At 38.3% G+C, this 27,102-nt stretch overlaps 1 protein-coding gene across 1 annotated transcript in view; it reads left to right on the plus strand.

Moving 5' to 3' along the window:
* Positions 1 to 27,102, plus strand: part of Kcnh5 (potassium voltage-gated channel subfamily H member 5) — a 285,334-nt gene that overhangs the window by 152,249 nt on the left and 105,983 nt on the right. The window contains exon 8 of the mRNA XM_076921998.1: positions 16,061 to 16,260. Coding sequence (XP_076778113.1) covers positions 16,061 to 16,260 — 200 coding nt within the window. The remainder of the gene's footprint in view (positions 1 to 16,060; positions 16,261 to 27,102) is intronic.

A 27,102-nucleotide genomic window follows, 5' to 3' on the forward strand; every position in this document is an offset into this window, starting at 1 on the left:
CAGCTTGCTTATTTTGGGGATGTAACTCCTCATTTGCCCCTGTCTCATTCTATTGGCGTATATCTACACTAGGGGTATGTCTCCAATCAAATGGTTCATTACAGCATACTTTCAAATGGCAAAGGCTTGAGTCTTTGTGGGACTGACACTGGTTTGGGAGCAAGTTCTTTATATGCATTTATGCTATGGAGTCAAGTCAATAAAACACCCCGTCCTCTGGGAAATGCATGGGAGTGTTTGCTGAAACAGTCCTCCATAGAAAGTGCCAAAGAAATCTATGAAGGCTAATATTTTGGTAACATGCCCTAAGCAAATGTCTGTTTTACTTAACCAAAATGCCAGCTACGTTGAAAGCTGTATAGAAAAAGAAAATACCGAAGAGTCGTGGATTTGAATTGAAAGAAGTCTATATTTTACAGCAATTATGATATCAAAGACAAGTAGCCATGGTCATTAAAAAACCATAACATTAGGTTTGCACCTCTACTGGTTAATCCTTTCTTGTTTGGCCCATTGCTTTTGAGCACTTACATAATGACTTGATGTGACTAAGTGTCTTCCACATGGCACACATGGCATCAAAGACGGAGGCTGAGAGTTGAGAGAGGGGATGTTCCATTGGGCATGTGGTGGGGGTCTTGGAAGGAATGTGGAGACTTGAATGAATTTCAACTGAAATATGAGCCAGAGTAGTGCAAAATGTCACTGGAGAAAGTATATCATCAGCATAGAGGCCCAGGATCCACAAACTCAGTTATCATCCATCCATCCATCCATCCATCCATCCATCCATCCATTTACTGTTGTGGGAGCTAATTTATGAGAATGTTATATTAAGACTGACAGATATCAGATCTCATAGGCTTTCATTCTGAAGAGTGCATCTGGTTTTATAGACAACAAACAGCTTCACAATGCAATGTCAAGCAGAGATAGCATTATGTGGGAAGATAAAGCAGAAGGAAACAGGAGCGTAATTGTATTGGACATTAAAAAGAGAAAGACAGTAGCTGCTGAAGCAGGGAGGTACTGAGAGGCAGGACATCTGAGAGTTCAGTGCACAAGGTGGGTAGAAGATGAACTGGATTCTGTAGTTTGGTTTTATACTCCATATGGTAGAATACCCTAGAAACCTCTCAGCAGCCTAATTGCACAAAATTGACTTGGTGGTAAAGCCTTGTACCAGCTGTATTGAGAATTGGCTTCTTGAACCAAAGCTGTAAGTAAATAGCCAGGTAGTAGGCCATTACAGAAGTGTAGAGGGAATAGATGGGTTTGTAAGGAATGTTCTCTGGGTGTGGATAGAAGTGTGACCACATTACGATTATTTCATAGAATACCAAATGTAAAAAGCAGCCTAGTCCTCAGAAATCCAATATTAGGGATTGTGGAGGGTGAATTTTGGAAGAGAGCAGGCCAGTGGTATCAAAGAACCACGACACGAACCGAAACAGAAAGTGACATGGGCTGATTGATATTTTAGCCAGTTTGGCTTCACAAAGATTGTTGCAGCAGAGCTGTGTTCATCCCTCAAGCCTTCTGTGTACTCCAGCACTTTCCCGGCCAGCAAGTGTTGGAATTGGGCTGCATGACCTCCTTTCTTTGGTGATGACCCTGAGGATCACATACAAAGAATGCAAAGGTGAAAGCAGGCTGGATTTCTGCATTCCTGTTTGGAGCATCACTGTCCTGCAAGTCTGTGTGATTCTCCCCTCTGCCGTAGGGATAGGAAACACAGGAGTGCTTGCTCATTGATAAACCACCACGCTTGCAGATTTCTGCTTCTTTTTCTAGTCTCACTTATTTCTTGCACTTGGCAAGTGATCATTGGCAAGGAAGTCCTTAGGAGGTAATTGCAGTAATTCAGCTGAGAAATGTGAGTCCCTAAAATCACCATATAGACTGGAAGAAGAGACAGATTTCTGAAGGGATGGCCAACTTCTTGGGTTTTTTTTTCTTTTTTTCAGAAGGATTAAGTGGGAATTATAAAGGCCACTGTAAACTGTCGAACCTGGTAAATGTGGGTAGTGTATTTCTTCTTCACAGTGTTAATGGCAACTGCCAACCCCAGTTACCCAACATCTTCATGTATATGTTCAGTCTTAACCTACTGTCAGGTTATGTACTACCTGACAAGAGCCATGAAGATCTTTTCCATCATGTGCTTATTATAACTGACACTCCTGCCACCGTGATGTGCCCTCTAGGATGAGCTTGGTATGACTTTTTTCTATACATGTCAAACCTTGGCAGTAATAATTTTATTGGAAAGGTGAACATTTGGCACCAAGCATTAGAAAAGAATAAAATCTACTATTGTGGTAGCTGGTAAGAATGAAGATTCAGGAATAGGTCTTGCAGGGTTTCATGGGATATACAGGTTTTCATAAGATACATAGCCTCAAAAATTAGAAAGGTGGAGACAATTTAATCAAGTCAGGACTTGCAGTCTTTGAAACCTTGAAGTATCAACCTAGCAAGTTTCCATTGGCTCTAGTGATTACAAGCAACTAAGTACCTTGTTTACTCTTGTTGTCCAGCTCTTGATGACTTGGCAGAAGGCTAAACCATAGGGTAGACAGAACATTTAGTTTCTCAGGACTAAAGTCCCAGCCATTTATTCTACTTTTTCAGTGTCTGAGTGGTGGGGTTTTCTTGTCACGTGAGTGTGTGTTCTAATTCAATGGTGATATTTTGTCATATATAATGGTACCTTGAGTATCACTCTTTATAAGAATCAATCTTGTTGAAACAGTAAGACATTATGATTCAGTCAAGGAAGAGCCCCATCACATGGGAAGTAATGCACAGAGCTTCCACAACCATGGGTAAGTTGATGTCAACTAGTGTGCATGGCTGTCTTAGAAAATGCACACATCAAGGAAAATCTTGTCTTGTGTATAATATATTTTCACCTTGTGCAGAGTATCTAGAAGCACACTGAAATGGTTGTCAGAATGGATTGGAAAGTCATAGGTCAGCGCGAAGGAAAATATTAGAGACTGCAAATGAACGTGCAGAAGGAGGTTGTTGAGTGCCAGCTATAATTGTTCTGGAGTCCTTGGCCATTTTGTATCAGGATTCTAATCATGACAGCAGCCTCTCACGTGCCTAGTACACGCACCTGCTCCTCCTGCCTGTTGCTTTGATTGTGAAGTAGTTTTCCATGGAGATCTGCAATGTTTGTAGATTTCCAGTGATCAAAAGAGGTTCCCAAAACACACAAGTATGGAAAAATGGTGTCTACCACGAGGCTTCTTAGTGCTTTTGATATGCTAATATTCATTGTGATATGCTAATATGGATTAGGACTCTCCAAGAAATAGAATTAATATGCAATGTTAATGAAACTTATTTGATTCAGAATCCTTATTGGGCTTTTTTTTGTTTGTTTTTGTTTAAGAGAAACATCTGTTACAATCACAAGCCATTATTATAATGTTCCAATAGATTACAGCTTGCAGATGTTGGCTGCTTCATGAAATCAAATTTCTTACACCTTGATCAACTAATTTTGCCTTATTTAAACATACTTTTACTTTGCTATTTTTTCAGAATTAATGCTCCATTTTAAACTCAGAGTCCACTTAATTAGTCTGCATACAGGCCTAGCAAAGAAAGAACATGATGGTTTCATATTCTAGAGCCTTGCCTTTATATTGTGTACTCAATCGTATGACTATAAGAAGTGGAGTAGGGACGAGTACTATACTCTAGGCTGGACGACATGCCATGGTACATCAGGAAGTTTAAGAGGGAGATACAGCATCCTAATCATGTGACTGAGGAGGACCTTGTGATGTTGATGTCCTTGCATGGAAACAGGGAAGTCACAAGAGTTCACATGCTACATAGCACCCTGCAAATGGGCAGATTTTGTCACAGAATGCATTGCAATGCGGGCAAGGAGCTGAAGCCTGCAGACTTTGCTCCTTGAATAGAGAGGACTCTAGGAAGAAAAACTGAATATGGTGGGATGAATCCTGGACAGGACAACTCCTTAATCCCATTGGTACAGGGTGGCTATGAAGCTGCCTCTTGTGCTTCCCAGAAGCTGCCAGTTGAAGTGATTAGTGGTGAGAGCACCTCCGAAAAGGGAGAAGAGGAGAGCAGTATGAGAAGCAGAGGAGGTGGCCCTGTTTGAGAGGAGAAAGAAACTGTCAGAGGCAACTTAAAGTTAGCAATGATGAGGCTGAGCCAGCATTTTAATATGGATCCATTCCAGTGGGAAATAAGGACAGTTCATTTAGTTTTGGCCTCATTATTCCCTTTCAGAGCACTTTGCCAGATTTGTTGTTATTTAATGATCAGTCTTCGTATTGTGCTGGTTTTTCATCATATGTCGGATATACTGCTTAGAACGTTTTAACTACTATGAGAGAATTCATAATCATATAAATTTTATAACCACATTGCTTCAAGTATTTGTTTAAAGAATAAAACTATGTATGTAAAATGGCATAGCCATGCGTTCCTCATAACACCTAGCATTGTGTTTACACATAACAAGCATACAATGACCATATGCTTTAATGTATTTATCTTATCTGTTGGCTGATGCAAAAAGACCTAAATATATTTGCAACATCTCTAAAGCTCCATTTAGAAAAATTTGGTCATGTACATGTAATTTAGTGTCTATGCTCACACAAGCTAGTTGTGTATTTCTCATGATAGTGTACCTTTGTTATACAATTTGCTTTGCTAATAATCTACTTTGATGATGACTATTGAGCTATTCTTGGCTATTACGAAGGATGGATGATGCTGAGCCTGCTTGAAGAGTTTAGAGAATATGTTGACGCATGAATCCTATTGCTTATTTTCTAATGGAGTATTGGTTAGGTGGCCTATGAGATCTTAATGTACAGTAAGATAATTTGTGCATTGAGTCCAGCAACTGGAGATATAGAGTTATGCTTTGTTATCTACGCATGGAAAGGAAAAGCCTTATACATTTTTTTGTAGTATAGTGAGGCTAAATTATTTTTTATTCATTTATTTGTTTAGCAAAACTGTGACTTGATTGGAAAAAAAGGTAAGAGTATAGTATCTTGCTTCCAGGATCTGAGTTGGTGTGGGGAAGTAACAGTGTATCTCTCAGGAAAATACAAAGTCCTGAGCTGGGTAGATGGAAATTTGTCTCCATATGTAGACCATGTATATAGGTTATTTTGCATAAGCTACTTTTATTTCATAGTCTGTGAGGACACACTGAACATTTTTAATGGGAAAAAGAAGCAGATAAGACTTTTCTTGGACTTTTCCTGTGGTTATATACAGATTCTATTCACAGCTATCTGGAGAGTGTGAACAGCTAGGGAGACATTGTGGTAGTCATGGTACTGTAGGATCCTGGATGATACTGGAAAGGAGGCCATGAGCATAAGGGATGCTCTGAAAGGAGAATGAACACTCAAGGAGAGGCTTTATAAGGAGAATCAACAGCAAGAGAGTGGAAGTGGATCTGAGGACCTGGTTGTGTCCATGAAAACGACTTGTGGCTAGGACAGGGAAGTTGGCTCAGATATTTTGGTCATCCTGATAAGCCCTTAGAAACAGTGATCAAGGGAGTGTTCATGGAATTTTGTTTATTGCCTTGCTTATTCTTTGACTATTTGTGTTTATTGTCTTGCTTGTTCCTTGACTATTTGCATCTATTGTACTGCTAGTTCCTCAACCTAGAACTGACCTTAATACTTGCATGTAATTAAAATGGTATAAAAGCAAAAAGGAGGAGGGGGATGAGATAGGGTGGCTATAGGGAGGAGAAATGGGGAAAGAGGATGGCATCTGAAATGCAAATAAATAAAATATCCAAAACAACAACAACAACAAAAACAAAGTTCACATGTCGAAGCTGCGACTAGTCTGTTCTGCCATGTAAAAACTCCATAGGTTCCATATGCTAAGGAAATGTTCAAAGAATGGAATTTTAGAACAACCCACCTGTCTCCACAGCTCCAACATGAAGGCTCCACTTCACCTACCCCAAATCTCATTTATCCACTTTGAAAACTTGACAGTCTTGTGGCTGTTAAATTAGAAGCTAAGCAGAAAAAATGGAGATTGTTTGATGGCTCTCTGGACATGGCCTAGTTCCGTCCCCCCACGCCCCGGAGTGCTCTAATAAAGGGGTTGGAAGTCACTGGTCAAACATGTGTTTACCTGTTTCTGAGTTCAATGGCCTGACCTTGTACCTGATACACAGAGGGACTGTCTTCTCAGCCTTTATGTAGCTTTCAAACTAACTTTTTTTTTCTGGAAGGTTTATGAATACAGTGATGATTTAATAATTCAGAATATGAATGTGGCAGTGGGACACTATAAATGTTAAAACTGTATTATTCATGTTCCCTGGGCAGTCTGTACTCCAAGATTCACTAATTAGAAATGCCATTTTGCCACAAGCATATGTATCTAATTTTCTTGAATTTAATTCATTGAAAATAAAAATCAATCCTGATTAGTGTTGATATGTACCCTAATGAATAAGTTGCCATTCTCAGCGTAAGTGGGGTGAACTGTAATTTCCCTTTTGTTTACAAAGCTATTTGTCAGCTTGCTTTTCTGTAGTAGAAATGGCTGATTATTTTTGAAAATAGGAACTGTAATAGACATAAAATCTTGTTGTGTCCCATCCTAGCCTAATGAGGTCCTCATGTTATCTATTGATGTATATCATTTAAAGAATGTAAACTGTTTCTGGTTTGTGCACACTCTAGTCCCTGAGAGCTCTTCTTTGAGATCTGCTGTTCATGTGAGAGAACTTTCAGCCCTTTCAAGGATAGAAGTGACAGTGTTACCTGTGGTTTTCTGTGGAGTAGAGAGAGTGATTATGTTCAGTTGCAACCATAAAGTTGCGATGAATGCTGGATTGAATAGCTCTTGAAACTGAAGCTCTTCTATGGTCTCTTACCTAGAATGTAATTATAAACATGGTATATGCTTATTATAAAAATCAGAACATACAACAAAAACATTCTCAAGATTTTAAGACTTAACATTCTTTAGAAGAAAAACCACCATCAGTCCTCTTGCCTTGACAACAGCTGCCCAGATGTTCACAACTGCCTAGATGTTCACAGTGGCCCAGAATTTACCAACAACCTGTAGTCACTATTCTAAGTACAGCTCTAAACTACTTACCCCCATGCTTCAGCAAAGTCTATGAAAAGTGCAAATAAAAAGGATATTTGACCAACATATACCAATTAATAAAGATATAATACGCCATGAAGCAGATGCTGTGAGCAGAGATCAAGGTGAGGAGAGGTATACAAAACAGATGACGGGTAAGAGTCTGTCACTAAGAAACAGCTAGAGGTTTCTAAAGATAATGTACACTTTTATATTTATTTATTTTGTGTGCATCTCTGTGTAAAAGTATTTGTGCAGGTACATGTATGTATGTGTGCAGCTGTGCATACATATGTGTACATGATTGTGGAGTCCAGAAGAAAACCACTAGTATAGTTCTCAAGAACTCCATGTACCTCTTTGGAGACAGGGAATCTCACTGGGCAATATCTCACCTATTAGAATGGATTGGCCAATGAGCTGCAAGTATCCTCCTGAATATACTCCTACATGTGGCTATATACTCCCCTGAACCAGTGATGGGGTTATAATCTCATGGCACCATACCCAGCATTTTTTTCTGTAAACTCTTGGGAATATGTGCTTCATCCAAGTATTCAGGGGAATTCAGATCTATGTGCTTACAAAGCAAACACTTTATTGATTAAAAAAATACCCACACTAGTCTAATAAAATGCAGTTTTTAATTCCCAGTTTTCTTTGGCTGCCTGACAATTGATACATCTAGGGATTATTTGCATATATAACTCCTTAGAAATGGATCTGAACTGATGAGACCAATATATTATTCAGCTAGTTTTAAAAATCAACATTATAGAGTCTATAACTGTATAAGCAAATGTGGCATTCTACTTTTTGGAAGTCTCCACATATTGTGATGGATTAGAGAGAATAAAGTAAATGGGTTTACTTGATGTAAAAAAAAAAGAAAACACAAGAGAGAGAGAAGCCATTTGGGTACTTCATTGTGCTTTCTTTGATTTCTTAGAATTCTTGTTTTTAATTAAAATCTTTTTTTTTCTACTTCTTTCTGACTCACTCTTCCATCTTTGATATAACATTAGTAAATGATAAGTGCAGGTTTATGACTTTCTTCTTAACTTTAGAAGCATCTTAGTGATATAGAGAGCAGTGCCAATTACTAGGATCATTTTGGTGAAGTGATTGTTATAATAAACACAAGATCAGCTCTAGTGTAGTGAAATCTCCCCAACCTTATGCTAAAATTTGATATGCGATGAGAATGATCTCTCTTCTGTCCAAGTTTCTCTTACAAGTGGACTGTTCATTCAAATAGTTTTTCATCAGCTTGTATTACCTCATTGGATTCCTTTCTCAAAATTCCAGTATCTCTGAGAGCTTAAACACTTTTCAATAGTCAGCACACAACATAAAGTATTTAATGAGATTCACGTCTGAGACACAAGTGGTACAGTGTTCTGGCTAGCATGGAGCATAGACTAAATGAAGACTAGAGAGAGAATGTCTGGCTCATCTGTGAAGATTTGGAGAGGTCCTATGTTAATGGGTCATTGAAAAGATGATCCAAGGAAAACAGGGACCTTTAGAGCTGAGGTGGGATGAGAGCCATCCTGGGACCACAGATTTCTGAAGAAGAGTCTTTGTGTTTTATCAAACTGGAGCCACCTCAAATGCTCTAATAAACCACACGAATAACCATACATGTTGATGAGTCTCATTCTTTCATGTCTGAAGTATCATCAATAAAGGTGGATTTCAGGGAATTTAATAGGAAACAAACGATGGTTAAACCACAATCTCCAGAATTGCATTTCCTTGGCAGTATTTTAGGTAAGTCTGTCTAAGGTCAATGATCTCTTCTAAGACTCATACATGGAAAGTAATTAGGAAAAAAAATTATGGTTGATTTTTGTCATGAATAAGCACAAAGGAGTCCACAAAGAAAAGATTGTTAATAAGAACATAGTGAGTGCAGCTTGACCCAAGAACAAACAAAGTGGAATGAATGCAGAACATATTTTGTTCAGAACCTTCCCTGATATCATTAGTTTATCTGCTGCTATTAACAACTCACTAGTGGAGGCTTCTGCAGTAAATTGCCTGAATATAGATTTTTCTTTGCTCTACAAATTATTCAATTCTGAAAAATAAACTACTGGTCATATGCTTTGAATGGTTATAAGTTTATTTGTCTACTTATTATCTTAAAAATGTAATCTTTCAAAAATGTGGTTTGGGAAAATTAAGATTAGTATTTGACTACAGGAAGTTGTGCATACTCTTTGAAGCTGACAGTCTCTTTTTGGCATATTTAAAGTACTTAGGTTTTTGAGAATATGATGTAATGACAACATTTTTTTTTCATTCCCCCTTTTCTCTTCAAATCCTCCCATAGACCCTTCCCACTCCACTTCAAATTCATGGCCTGTTTTTTTTTCATTAATTATTATTGCATGCACATATGTATATGTATGCCCAATGGAAATGATGCATCTATAAAACATTCCTGCATCTAAGGCTCAGGGAACAATGAGGGCATGAAAAGATAGTAAGAGCTGGAGGAAAAGGGATTTTTGCTGTGATTTTGTGTCATAGTAAGGTCAGAAGTCATATTCATAGTCTCACCAGCATTACCATCCAAATGTCAACAGAACAAGGTTGATACCAATGGACATTCCAAACTAGACAGGGAATAGCTCATGAGGCCTCAACCCTATACAAAGAACTAAAGACAACTAATCAGAGCTGGGAGTAGGAGAGGTGTTTTTCCCCAGGGAAGGGAACCCCAATTTGTTGTCCAGTGCCAAATGTTTAGCCCTAAAAACATAATGTCTCTTTTTAAACATTAATTCCAAGGGCTAGTATACTGGCTAGCATACAATCTGTACTCCATAAAATACAGTAAATTGAACAGTTAAGTGAATACTGATATTTACCATTACTTATACTGGCATCATTCAATCTTTTAAAAAATATTTGCATGAATCCTTTGAGAATTGCATACACGTTACTTTGATCGTATTCTCTCCCAGTTTCTTCCTTTAACTCCTCTGAGATCCACCCAATCTACATCTATTTATGGGAAACATTAAGCACTCACTTATGGCTTTATAAGAGGAATGTGTACTTTAAATTTTAAGGCATAAAACCATATTTAATGTTGAAAACCTTTATGTATAAATCCAATCTGCCATGGTGACATGTAGAGCAAGAAGCTCTCTACTGTCCTGTCCCAGGTTCTCTCCAGTCAAGAGCTACTGTGCTTTATTATGGTTTAAATTATTACAGCTGCATAGCTAATCAAAGTTAGTGGCTTTTAAAAAAGAAGTACAATTTATTATGTCATGAATCTGTGACTTATGGAGGGCTTGGGGAACATGAATTATTTCTATTTCATTTAGTATTGGCTGGAATGATTTGACTGGGCCTGAGAGAGCCACCCTTTAATTGGCTCACCCGAATTGTTGCTAAACTGATGCAGTCACATTGTGTGTGGGACATATAATCACAGCTCAGTGGCCTCATCTTTCATAGCTTGAATATACCGAAAACTGATGATTGGCTGTAATCTTAAATGTTATCATAAATGCATGTTCATATCAATATTTAAAATTATTTTGTCTAAGGTCACTGTTGGCCAGGGTTCTTTATTCATCTCCATGAAAGTGTATCTAGGAGACAATGGCTTCCTCATGAAATGGCAACTACATTTTCAGAGATGTTTAAATAATGAGGAACTAGAATTTTCTAGTTTTTCAGGGTTTATGCCTAGATATTATTGTGTAGTCACAGCTAACACATTGAAGTATGACAAGATTTAAGGGGAAATCTGCCAATGGATGATAGGTATCTAAATATTTATCATTTCATCTTTAATCATTCATAATTTTCTTTACAGTGATCTTTTTGTAATGGCTAAAGGAAAATTAAGAATTTACCTAAAATATTTACTAACATGTATGTCAAGATTATTAAGACCAAAGATTACAAAATTAGCAGTTGCATTATATCTAAGAGACTATAAAAATGATATGAAAACACACTTCTGAAATTGTCACACATCATCCTTGTCATTATTAGTATGTGACTGACTGTCTCTGTTCAGAGAGGAAAACAGTATGATGTTTCTCAACACAGTTGGGGGTAAAGCCATCTCCATCCTGAGGGTTCATGCTTGCTAAATAGCAATGGGGCTTTCCAATTTATTTAGTAGGTCAGTGTGACTACAGCATATAGAACTTTTTAAATATTTCTTTACAATACCTGTCTTAGCAATGTGTATTTTATATATACTGTTTTATCACGAAGAATGAGTTTTTATATGAAAGAAATGTTTTGGAAAACTGTTTCTTGTTTGTTTGGTTTTTTATTTTTGCCTAGAAGAGTATTAAACACCTACTATATCTGAGAAACTGTATGTTCTGTGTGTGTGGGGGGGGTGGATATAGAAATGAGCATAAAGAAAAAGGCCCATGTTCATTTTGTAGACTTTTGCCTCCCTAGTGTGGAAGATGAATAATTAATAAATAAGTACATAAATATAAATCAAACAGAGATAATGGTGTTTCAGCCAGGGATCTAGAGAATGCTAGTGCAAGAGAACATTCAGCCAGTGAGGTCAGGGAAGACTCCTGAGAGGAATGGAGTTTAAGCAGAGACCTGAGTGAGAAGAGTTTACTGGTGAAGCAAAGGGAAGATGCCTAGCTGTTTATTATTATTATTTTAGACAGGAAAGATGAAGCACATGGTCATTTGTGGCAGGTAGCACATAGTTGGGTATTGCTTATTATTTGTTCAGTTCCTTCACATATATTTCATGGGTAATTTAAGTCATTTACATTTCACTTCATTATTAAGTAATATCTTGCTTCTGCCATTTTGTGACTAATTCTTAGTTTTTCTACTATCTTTCTCCTTCTCGTATAGTCTTCTTTATCATGCTTGGATTTCTTTTTCTAAGAGGGGGTTTTGTTTGTTTGTTTATTATTATTAGTCAGTCATTGGTTTTTGCTTTGGCTACTGTGGGACTTAAGAAAAAGAACGGATTTGATTAGAGTAAGGCCCTTTGAAATGAGAGTGGTTTAAACACTGATAATAAAATCGGCCAAGAAACAAGAGGATAAGGAGGAGTGAGAAGAGAGAAAAACCCACTACATTTATAATCATCCGTTCCCCATAGTGTGAGTTTTGATGTCCTGTTGGACACCTTTATATATTGCCTACTTCAAATGTTAATATAGTTATTAATTTTGATTGCTCTGCTTTTGTGTGTGTGCTAGACATAACTGGTTTGTGTACTGTGTTTATGTGTTAGGATGTTCTTAGTTTGTGTAGTTCCTCTTATTAACGAGTTTTAAATGTCCAGTACTTTCTTGCTGGTTGGCAGCTTTTCTATCTATTTAAAGAATTTGGTTTTCTTTTCTTTTTTTCCTTCCTTCCTTCCTTCCTCCCTCCCTCCCTCCCTCCCTCCCTCCCTCCCTCCCTCCCTCCCTCCTTCTTTCTTTCTTTCTTTCTTTCTTTCTTTCTTTCTTTCTTTCTTTCTTTCTTTCTTTCTTTCTTTCTTGTGTTTTTTTGGACCTGTTAATTTTGTTACTGTTATGAATTGTAATGTAAATATCTGAGATGCAGGATATCTGATGTGTGAGCCCTGAGGAGGTTGCTACCCACAGGTTGAGAAACATTGTTTGGCATGAGTGACAATCTCATCCTATTTCTTCTTTCTGGCCTATGGCATTTCTACTGAAAGCAAGTAATTGTAACGTGTGTGTGCATGTATGCATGTGTGTGTATGTGTGTGTGCATATATGTCTGTATGCATTATGTGTATTCCTCTGTATGTGTGTTGTGTTTGTGTTGTGTGTGTTATGTGTGTGTGTTGTATGTGTGTGCGCATGCATGCATGTGTTGTATGTGTTGTGTGTGTATGTGCACATGCATGCGTGTGTTGTGTGTGTTGTGTGTGTTTTGTGAGTTGTGTGTGTGTTGCATATGTGTGCACATGTGTTCATGGTGTGTGTGTGTGTTACTCTCTTGCTTTCTCAAGACACTTCTCTTTGTATTGAACCTCTAATAGTTGATTTTGGGATAGATTTCGTTGGATTGAATTATTCATGGTGACCCTTGAAACCAAGTATGGTGACATTGACCCTCATGTACCAATGTTTTACTCTCTTTTCCATTTAGGCCCAGGAAGTTTTTGGTTACTGTCTTTTTGAGTGTTCTTTTCTCTCTGTAACAATCTACAGACTCTCTTGAGTGCCACACCACAAATGTCTGCTCTTCTAACATTGTCCCAAAGCTGCTGTGAACTTTTTATTCTTTCTTCTTTCTTCTCCTTTGATAGTCTTTTGTGAACCTGCTAATTGTTTAGTCTATTAAAACTGCTTATCCATTTTATAGTCCGTGTACCTTATGTTAGTGTTTAAGTTACTACAGTCCTCTTAGTCCTCTCTGATAAAATATTGTTTCTCTATGTTTCTTTAAAGGCTTTAAAATTTTTCCTTGGCTGTGTATAGATTGATTACCACATGGTCAGTTATTGGCACTGCGTTTTGTCCATTATTGTTAGTTGAAGATGTGGCTTTGTTTTTGCCTGTCTCAGAAATTTAGCATCTGCCTTTTGGCTGCAGCTAATTTAGCAGTGGATGAGAACTTAAGTTCAGGTCAGCCACAAACCCACACTGGAGCACTCCAATATCTCAAGGGCTGGGGCAAGCCCAGATACCTCATGCAAAGTTACTGATGTGTGATCAAAAGCCTCACGATGATTCTGTCTCTTTCTGGACCTGATGTTGAAGGGATTGTTCATAAGCTCCCATGAGCCATCCATGCTACCATACTACTGTATCCAAAGTCCAAACTCATCTGGGGCTCAGGTTGATACAACCTAGAGTCATAGTCCATACTACTGCAGTCTGTGGATGGTGTATTCTCACTTTACAGCTCCTTCAGCTACCCAGAGGTAATGTCCAGAATGCAAATGTGTTCCTCTGGGGCCTCAGGTCTCTGTCTGGCAACAGGACAGGTCCAGAAGTAGGCATTGGCCTTGGTGTAGAAAGTTAAGATCTGATGTCTAATTACACATAAATAATAGGTAGTTCTATGATATTGACTAACAACTTTTAAAAACTGGGCACTATTACAGAACATAATTAGTGCACAGTCTCAATGTGTAGTTATTCATTATTTCTTTATAAAAACATTTAATCTGCTTGTTTCTTTTCTGAAAACATATATTTGCTATTATAGATGATTATTCTCTATTAATTTGTTCATATTGTTGCTGTTTCTGTTCTTAAGCACAACAGTGATGAACAGGGACATTAGGTCTATGATTACCTTTATTTGAGAGGGGATGTTACTTTTAAATAGAATTATTCAAAGTTTTAAAGACCCAGTTTAAAAATATTTCTGCTCATTTTTAATTAAAAACCACCTATTTAAAAAAAATCATCCTGCTCTGGTATTCAAATTCCTAAATAACAACAGAAAAAATAAAACCTACAAAGTCTGTCTCTCTCTGTCTCTCTCTGTCTCTCTGTCTCTGTCCCCCCCCCTCTCTCTTTCTCTGTGTGTGTAACAGCCCATGTTGTGGAATTACAGCATGTTACACTCAGAGGAGAACGCCTGATTTCAGAGAAACAAATGACCCTCTACACCCACTAAAAACATAGGCAGGATCCTAAGTGACTTTGCAAGCTGGATTTTACATTATTTATATCCAACAGAATTTGGCTGTGAACTTCAAAGGCAAATAGGTCATGTTTTCTCTCAAGAAGTGATCATTTTTTCAAGTGCTTGGAAGATGAGAAAAGTGATCTCTGCTGATCACATGTACTGGTGAGAAGTTTCTAGAATTCCTACACTTGCTACATGGTGTTTATTGAAAATCAGAGTACAGTGCCATCCCATTTTCAACAGTGTTTCCTGCTCATAAGAAAGTGATGGGGAGGAGGTGATGTAGGATGAAATTGTGAATTCATTTTCAGTTGGGGTTTGAACCCAGTGGCTTCTATAGTTTCCCTACAGAAGGTCCTTGTTAGCAGACTGACTGGATCCAGAGAAAGAAGAGCTGGTACAGTCTAGGTTCAGACCTAGGCAGCACTCATTTCATTCATAGCCCTCTGCAGATAAATCACAACCAACACAAAATGATGGGCTCAAAACATGTCTATGTTTTTCTGTACTGACACGAGCGTAATGACTCCATCACTCTGACAGTTTTATTTCCGCTTTTAGTTTCATCCCTGCTTATCTACAAAAAGTTCTAAAAGTGGAGAACTTTAATCTGTCCCCACTCCAGTATTTCTGATGTTCTGTCAAAAAAAATTTATAACCAAAGAAGTACTCCAAAAGCTGAAGGAGTAAGCTGGGAGAGGAGTGTGCACTTCTAAGTAAGACTATTAGGTTTCCCATGGGAAGGTGGAGCTGGAGGAACTAAAGGCCAGAAATGCTGGGGGTGGTGCGATGGCATAGTGGGTAAGGTGCTTGCCACATAAGCCTGGTGACCCGAGTTCCATTTCAGAGCCAAAGGAAAGGTGAGTGAAGAGAACTAATGACACAAAGTTGTTCTCTGACCTTTATGCGTATGGTTGTGTGTACACGTGCATGCTTGCACAAGCACACACACATACACATACACATGCTAGGGCACACACACAGTAATAATAAGCAAATAAAATGGGGCTAGAAATTTTAGCAAATTTATAACTTTATGCCATTTGGTTTTTATGAAATATTCATGTCACTTTCTTGGACCTCCATGTTGTTTGGCATGGTGATGTTCACTGACTGTTATCCTGTGGTAACCTTTCTAGAGAGCATACCAGGCACCACGCAGTGTGGTCAGGGCTTCCTTCATATATGTTAACTTCTGGAAGTTAATTAAGATATTTCTGTAACATTATTTACTGATTTAGTCAATGTAATTTTTTCACTTGAGATATCTATTTTATTTCTATCGTTTCTTTTATTTCAGCTCTTCTTTATGCAACCATTTTTGGAAATGTTACCACAATTTTCCAGCAAATGTATGCCAACACCAACCGCTACCATGAGATGCTGAATAATGTTCGAGATTTCCTGAAATTATATCAGGTCCCAAAAGGCCTTAGTGAACGAGTCATGGATTATATTGTCTCAACATGGTCAATGTCAAAAGGCATCGACACAGAGAAGGTATAGTTGTTTATATTATTATTATTATTATTATTATTAATTTTAAGTGGGATATTTAGATGTATGTACATTCCCTATTCACAGTTCCCTTGTGAGATTGCTTTATAAATGTTACTATAATTTTTGCAAGTGACATTTCCATCAATCACATTTATTGAGTGCTCAGAAGGTTCAGAGCATCCAACCATTAACAATCAATTAGTACCAGTCATGATATTCAATTGAGAAAATTCAGTTTCTGAAAATAGCTCATTACTATATTCCCCTGTGATACTCTCATTACAACTTAGTAATTTTCTGTTAGACTCTCTGAACACTCTCCTAAGACAACTAACCTTAATTTTTCCTTTGACTTGTTGTCCAGTTAAAAATTCCAGAGGACTGGAGAAACAGCTCCTCAGTTGAGAGAGCCTCCTGCCTTTGCTACTGTCTGGAATTATGTTCCTAGCACCAATGTCTGACAGCTTATAGTTCCCTGTTACTCCTGCACACACACACACACACACACACACACACACACAGACACACACACACACACACTCACTCACACACACACTCATAACACAGAGATTTTAAGAAGATTGCCTTATCTGGCATCAATGGGAGGGGAGGCCTTGGTCCTGTGGAGGCTTGTTGCCCCAGATAAAGAATACTGGAGGAGTGAGGTGGGAGTTGGGTGAGTGGGGGAGGACTCAGAGGAAAAGTGGAGGAGGTATGGGATGTGGGTTTGCAGAAGGGAGACTGGGAAGGGGTAACAACATTTGAAGTTTAAATAAATAAAATAACCAATTTTGGGGCTGGAGAGGTGACTCAATGGTTAAGCGCACTGACTGCTCTTCCAAAGGTCCTGAGTTCAATTCCCAGCAACCACATGGTGGCTCACAGCCATCTGTAGTGAGATCTGATACCCTCTTCTAGTGTGTCTGAAGACAGCTACAGTGTACTTGTCATATACCTAAAATAAATAAATAAGATCTTTAAAAAACAACCAATCAAAAAAATAAAAGTATATTTTTAAAAAGAAAAAAAGAATGAAACTTCCTGTTACATGTGAAAAATTTATATTATCTTCTATTGTATTTTCTTCTTAACTTTTCTCTATCACATGCATAAGTAATTTTTAATGTTCCCTTGGTTTTTCATACAAGTAATAGAGACATTTCTGTTTTCCTGTTATTCTCATATCTCATTTCTTGTTGTTGTTCTTTAATGGGAACTGCTTTCCCCCCACCTATCTTATCCTTGGGCAAAGAAGAAGCTGAAGTTCTCCATTAAAAGCAAAATAAAATCTCCTTACTATCCTAGACCACTTGATTTACCTAAAATGTAAAGGATGTCAGCCAGAACTGGCACACAGGAAGTGAATGCCAATCCTGAGTTATTCCACCTGATAAGCATCAGTGAAGACTGTTCTTGTAGATCACCAACTTCTGACACCTTACAGTCAAATTGCAAGATACCTTCCTTGCCAATTCTAGGTAGTATGTGTTTTTGACATGTGAGTGCATGTGTGTTTGAGTGAGTGTGTGTGTGTGTGTGTGTGTGTGTGTGTGTGTGTGTCTATAAGAACTACTCTATAAGTGGGGAAAGTACAAATGATCAAAGAAGATGTTTAGATAGTGGAAGTTCAACAGATAGCAAGTGAGTTTCAAGCCAGAACAGGGTTTGTGAGGCCCAGGTAATTGAGGGCAAGCATGAAAAATGACGATAAAGTGTAAGGGAAGATGTGTATAATGCTCAAGGAATAGTGAAAGAAGTTCTCCTTCTTTGGTATTAACATCCTGCAGTATAAGTCTCCCAGTTAAATGACCATAGGGAAAAAAATCAGTGAAAGGATATTTCTTTGTAACTTGATTAATATTCACTGATATGTTGTTAGTGGAAAAACATGCACAGAACCTTTGTCACAGTGACAAAAAGCAAAATTGCAAATGCTGTTAAGGATGTTGAAGGAAGGAAACATTTATGTACTGTTGGAATGGAAATTAGTATGATGGTTATTGAGCACGGGATATTCTCTCAAAAACCTAAAACCGGATCTACCACAGGATCTATCTGTCCAACTTCTGGGTAACTATGAAATGAAAGGAGACCATCATACGAACTCCTGTCTGCACTCCTGTGCTTTCTGTTGCACTATTCACAATAGTCAACATAAGTAAACATTGAAGGAAAAAAAAAACAATGAAATCCTGTCATGTTTAATAAAATTGGTGGGGCCTGAGAACATTATGTTAAGTGGAATTAGACCTGGAAGGACCTAGAATGAGATGAACTCATGTTGTCTCCTATTCAGAGAACTCAAAAAGACAACTTGCAAACAGAGGGTAGTTGTCAGAGGAGGGGAAGGGAGAGGAGCCAAGGGGTAAATCAGAAGGAGTCTGGGTAAAGGTACTGAGTTACACTTATAGTTGTGTTTGAGAACCAGGAAAAGCAGATTTGAGTTGATGTGACAAATATGAAAGTGTTCCTGTGCATGTGTGAAACATGCCATGACATTGATTCCTTTCAGCCTCCTAGGGAAATCCCCACTCACATCAGAAGATGTTAGCTAGGGTGACAGTGTACATGATGATAAGAAGACACAAGCCAAATTCTGGAAGTGGAGAGGGGATGTAGGGATTCCTAATAATTATATCCTCAGCGAGACCATATTTTTCTATTGCATATTTTATTTACATTTCAGATATTATTCCCTTTCATTATTCCCCCCTCCAGAAACTCCCTATCCCATCCCCCTCCTCCTACTTCTATGAGGATATGCCCCCACCCACCCACCCACCCACTCCCACCTCCCCACCCTCAAATTCCCCTACACTGGGGCATCCAGCCTTCACAGGACCAACGATCTCCTCTCCCACCTATGCCCTATAAGGGCAGCCTCCCTTATGTATACAGCTGAAGCCATGGGTCCCTCCCTATGTGCTCCCAGGCTGGTGGTTTAGACACTGGGAGCTCTGGTTGGTTGGTATTGTTGCTTTCCCCATGGGGCTGCAAACTCCTTCAGCTCCTTCAATCTTCTCTCTAACGTCTGTATTTTTGTGCCCTAAATCCATCACCTGGCTTGTGAACTACATTTAACTCCAAGTGCGCCATTGTTTTGTCCTCTCCAGTGAAGCTTCTCTCCCTCCTCTCCCTGCTCTTCCTCCTGTTTCTTGTACGTTCATAAGCATCTCTTTCTTTAGGTTGGGGAAGCTTTCTTCTATAATTTTGTTGAAGGTAATTACTGGCCCTTTAAGTTGGGAATCTTCATTCTCATCTATATCTATTATCCTTAGGTTTAGTCTTCTCGTTGTGTCCTAGATTTCCTGGATGTTTGGGGCTAGGAGCTTTTTGCATTTTGCATTTTCTTTGACAGTTGTGCAATGTTTTCCATGGTGTCTTCTACACATGAGATTTTCTCTTCTATCTCTTGTATTCTGTTGGTGATGCTTGCGGCTATGACTCTTGATCTCTTTCCTAGGTTTTCTATCTCTAGGGTTGTCTCCCTTTGAGCTTTCCTTATTGTTTCTACTTCCATTTCTAGATCCTGGATGGTTTTGTTTAATTCCTTCACCTGTTTGGTTGTGTTTTCTTGCAATTCTGTACGGGATTCTTGTGTTTCCTCTTTAAGGGCTTCTATCTGTTTACCTGTGTTCTCCTGTATAAGGATCTCCCTAAGGGAGTTATGTATATCCTTCTTAAATTCCTCTATTATCATCATAAGAAGTGATTTTAAATCTGAATCTTGCTTTTCTGGTGTGATGGGGTGTCCAGGACTTGCTGTGGAGGGAGAACTGGGTTCTGATGATGCCAGGTAACCTTGATTTCTGTTGCTTATGTTCTTGTGCTTGCCTTTCACCGTTTAGTTATCTCTAGTGCTACCTGCATTCACTGTTTCTGACTGGAGCCTGTCTCTCCTGTTATCTTGCTTGTGTCAGAAATCCTCAGAGTCCAGCTGACTCTGTTATTCTGTAATCCTGAGATCCTGGGTGGAAGAGCTCCTAGACTCAGGCTGCCTCTGGGATCCTGAAATCCTATGATCCTGGTCCTGTTAGAGCTCCTGGGAGCCCAGCTTCCTTTGGGTATTGTGGGATTAAGTGCAGAGCTATGATCCTGGGCATGTTAGAGCTCCTGGGAGTCTAGCTTCCTCAACTGCTCTGAGTGCAGTGGATACTCTGCTGCTCCAAGTATAGTGATTTCTCTAGGATGGGTCAAGATATAGTGTTTTAACAGGAGCAGGCCAGCTAGGAGCCAGCTCCAGCAACAAGGACCAAGCAGAGGGAGCATGAGGGAAGTGGTATTTGGGAGGGCAGGATTTTGGTGGGTGTTGGGTCCCGAGGGCCCCAGGCTCTCTGCTGCAGCTCTGTGGTGTAAGGTTGTGGGGGAGGGTTCTTACTCATTGCTCTGAGTGCAGAGATTCCTCTAGGATGGGTCAGGGCATGGTGTCTTCACGGGAGCAGACCAGCTAGAAGTCTGCCCCAGCAAAAATGACCGAGAGAGGGAAGTGAGACCATATTTAAAAATGCTTTTTAGACTGCATGCCATATGCTACCAAACAAAAAGAAATAAAACATGTATGTATACTTCTGTGATTTAAGTAAAGCATCTAACAACAGAGCAGAAGACTCACAGGCCTGTTGGTTATCTTGTTAGCTAATAAATAGTAAATATAACACATAGCATTAAAATGCAGGCAAAATAAAACATATAGCATTTAAAATACAAAGGCAATGCTTTAAGATGCTGACAAAAAGCAAGTGGGAAAATGGCTCCGAGTTTAGGTGCAGTTACAGCTTGTGCAGAGATCCCCATTTTAGTTCCCCGCTCCATAGCAGTGAGTCGTCACCATCTGTACTTATAGCCGTAGAGCTGCAGTGCCTCTCAGCCTTCCTAATGGTGCGAGCCTTTACTACAGCTCCTCATGTTGTCGTGACCCCAACCATAACATATTTTTATTGCTATTTTATAAGTGGAATTTTTCTATTATTATGAACTGTAATATAAATATCTGTGTTTTCTGATGTTCTTAGGTGACCCCTGTGAGAGGGATGTTTGACCTCCCGCCCCCAGAGGAGTCACGACCCACAGGTTCAGAATCACGGCTCTGGAGGGATCTGATATATTCTTGTCTCTATGGAGCCCCTCACTACTCCCCCCCCCCCCGAGAAAGGTAGAGAAACAGAGAGAGAGAGAAACAGAGAAACACACACATACATTAATAAAAATAAGTTAAAGAAAAATTGAAACATTTTGAGTAGAAATTAAGCACCACAGCAAAAATGCAAAATCAGTTTTTATAATTTGTAAAATATTTTAATAAATCAGTAAGTTTAAAATATGCTGGCAACTAAGTGAGCCAAAGGCATAATTAAGGTTATTTAGACATTGAAAAATGTCACAAGGCATTATGCTGACTGAGTAAATTAGTGGTTGCAGATTCTCCTCCAGTAACCACGACTTCTCTAGGACTGAGCATTGGCTAGGTTTTCAGTACCAGACGTGGTTTTACCCTTGTTGAGTGCATCTTGAGTCCAATTAGAGAGCTGTTGGTTACCCGCAAGGTATCCATGCTGCTAATGTATCCTTAGAGTGACTGTTCCACGATGATTGTTGATGTGGTTCATAGACACTGTAGCTGGTGGGATTGTTGGTTGCCTTCCTCCTTTGGAAGCTTTCACAGCACCTTCTGATAAAAGCTAGTCCTCAGAGAGGGGGCACTTGGGTTACCAACACTACTGCCCAAATGGGATCTAAACAATGAAGTCATCAATGATCATGTTAAACTGGACAGGGTTTAAGCCGTAAAGCTTCAACCTTACACAAGGAACTACAGGCAACTGAGGAAAGCTGGAGGTGGGAGAAGTACTCTTCCCCAGAGAGCAGCACACCAATTGGTTGTCTGGTGCCAAACAACCAGCCCTGAAAACATATAAGATTATGGACTGAGCAGGTTATATTTAGGATATATATATATATATATACATATTTATTATATGTGTTCATGCAATAACAATTAGTGAAAAAAAGATCATGAATTGGAAAGAGAGTAGGGAAGGGCATATGGAAGGGTTTGGGTGGGAGAAAGGGAAGGGAGATATATTGTTACTAAATTATAATTTCAAAGAATATAATCTGAAAAAGGGTATATATCACTAGTAAACATTAACCAAAGGTCACTTTCCTCTATAACAGAGTAAAAACCAAGTCATTAAGAAGCTCTTTTTAGGCAGATATGAAAATGTCCCATTTTAGCAAAGAATATATTGCCTGGTTCTGGCTCTAAGGTGTAATTCTATAAACTGCGTGAGTGGGTTGAGTATTTTTAAAAGACATTTAAATGAGATAATATGCATTGAAGTTGGTACTAGAACTCAGCCCTGTGGCTTGCTGTTTTGGGTTTTCTTGTCATTGCAGTGAAACCAGCCCATGTTGTGACTTTAAAAACATATTCTAGCAACACTCAAGTGTTCCAGTTCACCACAGACCCATTCTCTCAACTATATACTATTCTCAGTTTTGTAGACCCAATGAATTTGTCTGAGAATTAGGCTCCTAGTTACCTTTTAAATATACGTTCTATTGACATTCCCTCACCCACTTAACGGAAGCTGCACCTTCCAGTTTCTTAGGACAACCCTCATTAAACCCTGTCTACCTTCCCTTCCCATCACCTCCGCTGCCGGTACTGGATCCAAATCATCATCTTGCCCCTTAAGAATTATTGTGCCAGTTGACTTAACAGTTCTGTGTTCCTGTGTAGGCTGTTCTCAGCAGAGCAACAAAGAACCTATGCTGCTTCTCTGTTTGTTGGTCTTTAATCTTTTTAATATATTTAGGACATTATATGTGGATTTTTCTACAAGTACTTATAGTGGAGTTGATTACAATTATCAAAATACAATTGTGGAGTGATAAAATGAAAGGTGGAAAACAGTAATTATATGGATTCTGTAATTGCACAATCGTGGATCTATGAATGTACTCAGGGTGCATCCATAGAAAAGAGTATCAGAATTTTTAACAATTAGTCTCTCTGATTCAATGTTTGGTTCTTATACTCTTTAGTATGTTAAGTATGTTGTCTTAACATATGTTTCTTATTGAATAGTTCACTTATGTTTTCTTTAAAATATTTTTGTTAGTAGATATTATTAGGAAATTTATACAAGCACATACCAAAACAAGGAAAATAAACGAAGCTAAATATCTTTTTAAATGTCTCTTTCTCTGTTAGTTCTAAAACAGCTAATTTTTCCAGCTCCGTGTACAATGGAATTTAATTATGCATTGCAGCTAATTAAAGAAAAATCTTCGCTCCAATTATTGTGATTTCCTTCTAGCTTCTCCACATATTTAGTTTATAGATTTTTGAATTTAACATTAACACACAAGCAAATTAATCACGGTGATTTACCTCAGCCGTAACCAACTTCTGTTTAGAACAATAACTATATTCATGTGGGGATTAGAACATTTTTTTTATCAAGGAGGTTTGTTTTAGGTGAATTTTTTTTTGCATTGGGCAGTACCTAGATTAATTTTATCTTCTAAACAACTCTCAATTACTACAGGTGCTTTGTATTTTTTTAAATTTAATAACAAAATCCATCTTCTGCTCTTTGCCACTGGCTAGCATTCTGTAGTTAAATGACTGAGAAATGGGTGGAATGGGAGGATTTAAAACAAAAGAAGATTATAGGGGACAATAGAAGGGATGATGACTAAAGCTCATAAAATTTATCCTGACATTTAAAATAACTTTTCAGGAAAACAATTCAAATGAAACGAGTGAGTTAGAACTATGTTTTTGGTGTGTAGGACCATGCAAGATATACAACTTATAAAATGGTTTGTAGACCAGGTACCTCTCATTACCCTAGAGTGCCCATGGCCTCATTTACAGGTTAGATCCTAAACCCTTATCATTTTTATTTACAAATTTTACTATCTGTCCAGCTCTAACACAAATTTTAATAACCAGTATGACTTCTCAGATCACACATTGTATATCATGTAGTCATTACATCTCTCTATATATAGACTAGAGAGAAGTACAAAGGATTAAAGAAACCACAGCAGAGTCAGGGACTCCAACAAGGCCTTAATGGCGGCCTAGACAGAGTCCGATGCAGATGAAGAGCAAGGTCACAAGTTTGATCCTGGCATCAGCATAGACTAGCTTCAGACATAAGATGCAGAACCAGATCTAGCTCTGTCTAATGAATGTATTTATGGATGGCAATTTTTGTAGGCTGTATCATCTGTGGCAAAGACATGGATCTCCTGGAACATTCAGGAACCTTCTTACTGTCGGTTGCATGATGCTTTCTTGATGATGGTCAGGTCAGGTCCATAGGAGCTGTTATGATTTCAGTGTTAAGTGTCATTTCTATTGGGTTCAGATGGGAGTATTGCATGTGCCCTCAGTCTGGTGTACTATTTCTGCCTTTTTATTGCATCATCTCTGCTCCATGATGGCAATGGGACATCCCCCTTATACCTGGAAGAAAATACTGTACTATACCATCCTTCATAAAGACTTATGACTTGTGTGCTATGCTGAATTTATCATATAAATACCTCTATCACCAGAATATAAGAAAAGCAACCTGGGTCGGGGTGAAGATTCAGTAGAAGTATGTTTATCTTTGGTTTAAAAGAGGTAACAATCACCACAATACAGTTTATATCAATCAGATCAATGACTGTTATCACCTTCCATCTAGATATTTCAAAGAAATTGCATCAAAGGGCAGCACACTTACTCAAAGGTGAACAAGGTGGTATACAATTCTGACCATATTACCATATAACAGACAAGTAAAGGAAATGTAAATATTCTATCTAGTTAAGCGGAGAGTTGAGGAGAGGGGTGAAAGGTAGCTTTAAAAAACTGAATCCATTTGAAGAACAGATCTCTCTGCTTCAGAAAAAAAAATTTCTGCAAATAAAGGATTAAGATAGACACAGCAGAACACAAATCCAATGAACTCTCAGGTCCTTTGCACTGTTCTTGCTACCTTTCCACTATCCAGTGCTTGTTTTCTCTACTGAGTGAATTTAGGTGGGGCACACGGGCATAGAGTAGAAAAATGTCTGTGTGTTATAGGATGACATGAGGCATTCCCAAAGTTGAGAGAAAGCTCATTTTATAAGAAAGTATCTTTGTGGGGTGAGACTGGACAACAGCAGAGGAAACACTGTGCTGACCTACAGGTTTAGGTAGGCATGGTACTATTTTTTAAGGACCGAATAACTTCCTGAGAGGTGTTTTCCTGTGCAAGGTGATTGACAGGACTATTTGGATTAACTTTTAGGGAAGAAGCAATAATGTGTTTTTTTTTTTTCTCCTTTGTTAGAAAGCCTCCAGCTAGATAGTAATCTTACCATTGTCCCCGAAGTTCAGGAAGTCATGTTTCTACACAGGGACTCAGATTACATTCTTTTGATCAGTTTCTGCTTTTACAAGCTGATAGAAAGGTGGGAGAAAGAAAGAGGAAGCAAGGGAGAGTGTGATAGTCAGAGAGGGGAGGGAGACAAAGCAGGGAAGAGAGATAGAGATGATAGGTAGATAGGTAGACAGCAGATAGATGAGGATACATAATGTGTTTGACAGAGAGAGAGAGAGAGAGAGAGAGAGAGAGAGAGAGAGAGAGAGAGAGAGAGAGATCCCCAATGCTCTTGAAACCTGCTTCTATGTGAGCAGCTTCCTAATACTGACTCTGAGAGCACATCAGTGTGTCATAATATCTGTACCATTTGGAGTTTCTATTATTTGTTACACCGGATTCAAGAACAAACATTGAAAAGGTTCTGTATGGAATTTACAGAAAAAAGTTCTATACTAAATTAACACTTATTTTCAAGGTTTTTTTACTTTTTTCATTGATGTATGTGTGTGTATATGTGTGTGTGTGTGTGTACACATGAGTGCACATACATGTGGAGGCCTAAACTTTATGTCAAGAATTAACCTTAACTGCTCTTCCACCTTCCTTACTGAGGCAGCACCTCTTAGTCACATTCAGAGCTCTCTAGTGTGGATGCTGATTTCCTCTTCCTTTGTTGAAATTACAGGCCAACTTCTCTACACATCCAGTATTTTTTTGTGGGTTCTGGAAATCTGGCTCTGGTCCTCATACTTGCTAGCTAAGCACTTTAACTACTGAGCCATCCTCCAGCTCTAGTCTCATGTTTCTTTTTGTTAATGTACTTGAATGTATAGATTTACAATGAAAGTAACAAGCCTATTCAGGATGATAAAAGAAGTACTCACTTAAAAATACTATGAATTTCTAGATTCTCTGATGGAGACAAGGTAGGCCAGCATGGAATATTTCTCCTATAGGCTTATGTTACCTGCTTTTGTACAAGAGACATTATGCCTATTCAACTGCTTAAAATAAATACATGAAGAAATAAATTAATAAACAAATACACATTTTACCCTAGCTTTAAAATGTAGAAAAGTCTAACTTTTCTAAAGGTTTTTTTTTTTTCCTAAACATGGTAAAGAAACTTCACAATCACCATCACCTCCACATGTGTTTCTCAATTGTCACCTCCTAAAGTGATATACAGTGAGAATTTGGACTTGTGATTGTCATTTCTCTCTTTTTTTTAGCTAGTCTTCATTCCTACCTAAGAAGGTAAGTTTTATGTGCAGCTCCTCCCATGAAACAGAAGTTAAATAAGTTAGGACTCCAGGGCACATTTAGAGATGAATTTAAGCACAATATATTATATTCACATATTAAAATGTCACAATGAAAATCATTATTTTTATAATTAATACACATTAACAAAAATGCTAGAAACAATAAGGAACCAGAATGGTCTTAAGAAAACAGCCAATAAAAT

This window comes from Arvicanthis niloticus, chromosome 23 (assembly GCF_011762505.2).
Source record: "Arvicanthis niloticus isolate mArvNil1 chromosome 23, mArvNil1.pat.X, whole genome shotgun sequence".
Taxonomy (NCBI): Eukaryota; Metazoa; Chordata; class Mammalia; order Rodentia; family Muridae; genus Arvicanthis; species Arvicanthis niloticus.